The 6,639-nt window shown below is 46.6% G+C and overlaps 1 protein-coding gene across 1 annotated transcript in view; it reads left to right on the top strand.

Moving 5' to 3' along the window:
• Positions 1-6,511, top strand: part of CCNI2 (cyclin I family, member 2) — a 17,839-nt gene extending 11,328 nt beyond the window's left edge. The window contains exons 2-6 of the mRNA XM_011969305.1: positions 94-225; positions 1,102-1,176; positions 2,605-2,745; positions 3,717-3,947; positions 4,614-6,511. Coding sequence (XP_011824695.1) covers positions 94-225; positions 1,102-1,176; positions 2,605-2,745; positions 3,717-3,947; positions 4,614-4,754 — 720 coding nt within the window. The 3' untranslated portion in view covers positions 4,755-6,511. The remainder of the gene's footprint in view (positions 1-93; positions 226-1,101; positions 1,177-2,604; positions 2,746-3,716; positions 3,948-4,613) is intronic.
• Positions 6,512-6,639: the final 128 nt, after the last annotated feature.

Raw genomic sequence — 6,639 nt, 5'->3', positions numbered from 1 at the left:
CGCCCCCGGCACCTTAAGCAGGAGGCTCCTGCTGCTGGGGGACCAGGAGTGGCCGCTAACGACCTTCCTCGCCCCACCTGCTCTTCTTCCTAGCGGGATGAAATCTGCAATGCCTTCGAGGGAGTCGTGCTGTGGCTCCTGCGGCTTCAGAACATCTTTTACTTCTCCCAATCCACTTTTAACCTGGCCCTCACCATCTTCAGCCGCCTCCTGATTTCAGTGAAGGTAGGGAGGCCTCTGAGGGACGGTGGCTGATGGTGAAAGAAGAAACTAACCTTTGTTCCCCATTCTTGCTTGAGAGGTGAGGGGTTCCAGAGGCTCAAACCAAGGTGTATAAACTAACTTGCTCCGAGTGGTAGAGCTGGTTTTGGAACCTCTCCACATCCTACACTGGCTGTCTCAGGGTCATGTGGTCATCAGGGTCAGGGCTCCGGGAGGTGAGAGGAAGTAGCTGGGAAAGGGCTTCCTGTGTAATGAGGTAGGATGTGCTTGTCTCGACCTGTCGAGGGCAGCTTGAGGCTAGGATGAGACTGAGTTCCCTGAGAAGGTGCCGTATTTCCCACCTCCAGTCAGTCCCGAAATGAAGGAATACTGCCCAGTCATCTGCAGTTCTGAAATCAGGAGCATCCTCATTGGTCAGATCTAAAAATGGCACTAACATTCTGTCTTGTGGAGAAATGGAGCCTTTTAAAAATGGAAAAAAGCTTATTAAATAGCTGGGTGCAATGGCTCATGCCTGTAATCCCAGCACTTTGGGAGGTCAAAGGGTGGGGTGGGGGGGGTGGATCACCTGAAGTCAGGAGTTCGAGACCAGCCTGGCCAATATGGTGAAACCCTGTCTCTACTAAAAATACAAAAATTAGCCAGGCGTGGTGGCCCGTGCCTGTAGTCCTAGCTACTCAGGAGGCTGTGGCAGGAGAATCACTCAAAATCAGGAGGTGGAGTTTGCAGTGAGCCAAGATCATGCCACTGCACTCCAGTCTGAGCAACAGAGTGAGACTCCGTCTCAAAAAAGTGTATTAAAAAAAAACAAACACAGATGCTTTTCAGTTTGTTTCTGGCATTCATATTCTGCTCAAATGTGTTTGTTCCATACCGCAGGTAAAAGAGAAATACCTACATTGCGCCACAATTACTTCCTTGAGGCTTGCTGCAAAAGTTAATGAAGAACAGGAGGTATGCATTCTTGGAAGTCCACACTGGGCTGCACTTCAGGTATAGGGGTGTAACATTGGAGGACTCCAGTTTCATGATAGGTCTGTGCCCTTCACGTATGGTGGATGTTCTGGAAAAGTCACCAACTTGCCAGCATCTCTGCTGTCCCTTCCATTGGCTTGTCAGACTTTGAGACCCCACAAAAGAACAAGTAGAACAGCTGAACTGTCCTGGCCCACCAAACCTAGAGACCTGAACTCTTGACAGATACATATGGCCTCACTGGTTGATGCCAGATGCTACCTCTCTCTCAACAGGGGCATCTGCTGTTGAGCAAGGAAAAAGGCCTCCCAAACCATGTGACTTAACATCCACCCCAAGCAATTATGTCTAAGAAAGCTGCCTGAGACTTGAGGACTTGGCTGTGTCAATGAAGCTGGTCTTTGGGAACTCTGGGACCCCTGAGAGGGACAGGAGGGCCATGTGCTGGGGGTAAAGTACAAGGGCCCATGAGTGCTTCAGGCATGCCTGAATGGCTGAATTTCACTGTGCCATATGTTCAGGAGATCATCTCCTAATACCCTTTCCAAACTTTCCTACCTCCCTCCAACTTTTCTCATTTTGGGGATGGTGAAATCACTGCCATTGCCACAGGGGTCACCCTTAGCTGATCTCTGGGTCTGATGAGGCAGGGAAGAAGTTGTGTGTCCAGTTCCAAACCTTCAATAAAAATGTTTTAAACTCCTGTTTATTAGAATAGAATTAATGCCCAAGTAGCTTTTAAAAGTCAAGTGACCCTTTTTCTGGATGTTATAGTAATACTTCTGTCTATCTAAAAACATAGGATCAAGTCTTTAATATACTTAGTACTTGAATGTTTACTCATAGACAAGTCTCATTAGTCCCTCTGTGGGAAAAGCCATAGATTTTCCAGAACTGAACCACCTTCAATCAAGGTTGAAGGAAGTTTGCAGTTGTGATGCTGAAAAACCCATAGGAGGTTTTATCAATGTGTCTGTCTGGTACAGACTAGGAAGCTCAAAAGCATAGTTTTTTCTGTATGCCCAGTACCCATGGTAGGGATCAGGAATAGGGATAGGCAGAACCAGAACCCATGGCTCCTGGAAAGCTTTGGGTGAGTTCTTGCAGCTGAACAGGGGAGATGGCACAGCCCCAGCCTCCAAAGCACCATTGGGTATGAGCTAGTATGCAGTTGGGGGATCAAGACCTGGTTTCAGAGGGGGACCATGTAATGTTGACTACATAACTACCTGAGGATTTGACAGATAGCCAAGATCTGGTTTCGTATTTCTTTCAGAAGCATTTTCTGTGGCAGGCCACAGGAAGACAACTCCACTAAGGTCATGAATGCCCAGTCCCCATGGATAAGAAAACAAAAGCTACTATGACATGATGTAGGGCTTTGGCCTCTTTATTTTCTTTTTACAGTTTATTCCACAAGTAAAAGACTTCATAAAGCACTATGGCTCTGACTATTCCCCGAATGAGCTGCTAAGGATGGAGCTGGCTATTCTGGACAGACTGCACTGGGACCTCTATATTGGGACGCCGCTGGACTTCTTGACTATAGTGAGTAAGGAGGCGTTTACAGAGTCTACCCTAAACTCATTTGTGCCTTTGGAACAGCTGTTTACAACATAGGACGGCAAAGCACAGGCGTGCACACGCCCTTGCACATGCACCACAGTGAGGTGACCCACAAGGCTCACGACGTACGGGAGAGTGAAAAGGTATCTTAAATCCAACACAGTTCCACCAGACTCCCACTTCTAAAGGACATTAAATTAACTTTACAAAGATTTTTAGACGGCACTATTATGGTGAGTTTCTCTTTTAAATACACACTGCAAAAATATTTAACTTTCCATTCTATGAATACTGTACATAAATATCTGTCTGCTTTTGCTACACTTTACACACATTCACTTAGCTGTCTTTATTCACCTACACACAATCCTTATTGAGGCTTTAGACCATATTGATCTGGCACTTAAAAAAATATCATACATTAGTTTGTATTTGTTTTAGTTGGGGGAATGATGGTCATCCTTAAGGATATGATTCTGTTAGTAAGGCAAATTATGCAATGTGGAAATCTCATGGGGTTTTGGTTTGTTATGAAGCATGAAGATTAAATTACTAAGGGCTGTTTCATTATGAAAACTGGCCACTGTTGCCAAGTTGCAGAGTTTCTTATGATAAGCAGATACAAGTAACTTTTCTGCTACCTTGGTCTTGAATAGTATGTTTCTATTTTTCAGAATGGAAACATTGTCATCTAGGTACTTTCCACTCATAACGATGATGTCACAAAGCAGACTCTTTTTTTTTTTTTTTTTTGGTCTCTGGGGTGGAAGCTCAGCTTGGCCACAGAGTGGGCATTAAGCCTCAAGCCCCTTATGGAGCCATGGATAGGAATGAAAAGGGTTGGGCAACATTTGATGTTCCCTGATGGAAATTCAAATTGTTTGCACTTCTGGTCATTGATATATGAAAAGTGTGGGGTTTTCTGTTCTAACATTAAAAACCATGGTCTCCAGTTCCATGCCCTGGTGGTCCTGAGCTGGCCCCATGTGTTGGAGCTGCTGCCTCAGAGGAATCCTTCCCTCCACGTCGCATCCCTGACCAGGCAGCTGCAGCACTGTATGGCGGGCCACCAGCTGCTGCAGTTCAAGGGCTCCACACTGGCCTTGGTCATCATCACCTTAGAGCTGGAGAGGCTCATGCCCGGTTGGTGTGCTCCTATATCTGATCTGCTAAAGAAAGCACAGGTAGACATCAACTTTGCCCCAGACCAGGCTCTGTGTTTTGCCCCTTTAGCTGATGCACTCTGACCCCAAAGGGGTACCCCTTCCCCTTGTGGCCTCTGGAAAATGTTCTGGCCATAATCCTGGAAAGAGTCTGCCCAAAGGCTAGGCTTTCCACACTTGGCCATGCCCTATGCACTTGAGATGGGACATGTGTTCTCTTCACTGGACCAATGGGGGTTGTCTCTGAGAGTGCGAGAATCTTTATCTCAATGGGAGCCCTTGTAGTCAAGAGGACTCGGGGGTCAAGGGGATGTCTGGCTTAGGAGGAAGCAACCCTGAGCTTAATACTGGGGAGCATACATTTTAAACTCCTTCACCTCTCCTTTGTACGAGTGTGTGGTACCAGGTACAGGGTACCATAAGGCAAGCATTGTCGGGGCACGAGGAGGAGGGGGGTGTGTCGGAATCCCTCAGAACAGATAGGTTAGGATGGAATGCATGGTTAAACTAATGACAACTTTACTGAGGTTGGAAATGGATGTCCCTGAGATGGTAGGATTAGTGGTCCTTAGTTGGGTGGTTGGACCTTCCTGAACTTGCTTCATGCTAACATTTTGGCACTCAATTGCCAATTTCTTAGAATGTATGATGGTTCTGCTTGAAGATGGCCACTCTATTCTAATACAGGTTGGTGATATGCAGTACAGCTGCTGCAAGGAACTTGTAATGCAGCAACTGAGAAGTTTTCAGTCATCATCCTGTACAGACAACTTTATGTCACCTGCCAACCAGCCGCTCTGCCTCCACCCTGGGGCCTTCAGAGCCTAATGTGAAACCTCCTTGCTTGGACTACCATGAGTTCTTTGGCTTGTTATTAATCCTGTAAAAAGGGAAGGTGGCTCTGGAAGAGCAACTGAGAAAAAGTTCCCAACTAAGCCCTTGGAAAAAAAATAAAGTGGGGAGGGGAAAGGCAGGCTGGGGTCAGTAGAGATCAGGGTGGTCTGATAGACCATGACCCTGCCTTCCCTTTTTCTCCTCTGGGCCTGAAGCCAGGGAGTATGAATGAATGTTCAAATGGCAGCTTGTTTTTCCTTCCTTCTACGGCAAGGGTTGGCATGGGCCCCTGAGAGCGCTGGAATATGAGACCAAGAGGCAGGCCTGGCTCAGGGCTGAAGGGTTGGGGCTAGTTCTGACCAGTTCTTGCTGCTCTACCTGCCAGAGCTGGCCAAGTCCTTCCAACTTCCCAGGCTTATCCCAAACATATATGTGGTGCTTCCAGTCCCAACTACCCTGCCTGCAACTCCTAACATGGGACAGTCTCTGCAGACACATTTACCCGACCATGGCCATGACTTATGTCTTCTTTTTACAAGGACTGGATTATAAAGTATGCTTTGTTTAATGTAACTTGAGCAAGCTTTAAGCATATCTTTCCTTTGTTACTCTTAAGCAAAGTGTTTTCAGTTATTAGTTTAACTAGAGGGATTTTGTGCTAATGAATGGGTATTATAGGCTAACACCTGTGATGGAAGGCACAGCTCTGAGTGCTTTGTTGGGATGAGCAGGTTCTGAGGCCAAGCCTGCTCCAACCACAGTGCTGCCAGGAGGAGGAGCCAGCTGCTTCTTTCAAGCTGTGCTACTACAGAGCCATTCTCTGAGCAGGGGAGTGCAGCTGACACAGATGCCAGCTGGGCTGTGTAAGTTGTGTTGGGGACATGAATGACTGAGCTACACATTCAGAGGTGGTTTATGAAGTCTTCCACTCTGAACTATGGTGGCTTTGTGTGTGTGTGTGTGTGTGTGTGTGTGTGTGTGTGTGTAAATGTGCTAAGCCATGGTGTGGGAAGGGAATGATTTACTAGGTGCAAAGTGGTCAAGGGCTAGATATACCATAATTGTCTATATTATAGAGTTAGTATACATCTCTATTTTTTCTTGACACACTTTTGCTTGCTGGAGCCTTTGTTAAAATTAAACTTTAATTGCTTCCAATCCTGTATGACTCTTATTTTGAGCTACCATGCATTTAGGCTTGCGAGAGTCAGATATATTTGGAACACTATCTCCTAGGTCATATCAAGAACTCTCCTCTACTCCAGAACCCATTTTACAGATGGAGATGCTGAGGCCATGCTGCTCACAGCTTCCAGTGGTGGCCGTGAGTGCCCTCTGCCTCCTTCCTTCCAGTGTAAGTGGGACCACAGTGCATAAGGCAGGAGGACATCCCGAGGGCCCATACCAGCTTGGGTGTCCCGGGCTTTGGGGAACTGCTGGAAGACATCTGCTGCTTAACCAGGTGGCTCTGGATGTGAGCTAGATTCCAAAAGCTGATCCAACTCAACCTCTTGGAGAAAGCAGAGGGTAGACCTGTGAGTCCCAGGACTGGGATAAGAGACAACCTTCTGCTCTGGCTTTCTGTAAATGATAGAACTCTTCTATAGGGAAGCTCACTTTTGTATTGCCAAAGTCCCACTTGTGGATTTTAAAAAGTGTTATGTGCTTTTCAAGCTTGCCTTGGGGCCCCAGATCCCATCCTATTTCCCTCTAATATTCTTTTCTGACATTAGGAACTCCTATCCCACCTCAACTCAGAGATTGGGAAATACTTCTCAGGGAGAAGTATGGATACAATCCATTTTCCTTTTGACCCCACCTATAGAAAGGCAGGGATTGGTAAAGAAAATGGAGATGGAAAAAGCTCAGAGGCAGATGC

Source organism: Mandrillus leucophaeus, unplaced genomic scaffold (genome assembly GCF_000951045.1).
Source record: "Mandrillus leucophaeus isolate KB7577 unplaced genomic scaffold, Mleu.le_1.0 Scaffold88, whole genome shotgun sequence".
Classification (NCBI taxonomy): Eukaryota; Metazoa; Chordata; class Mammalia; order Primates; family Cercopithecidae; genus Mandrillus; species Mandrillus leucophaeus.
The sequence above is the reverse complement of the archived record's forward strand: the minus strand, read 5'-3'. Positions and strand labels throughout refer to the sequence as shown.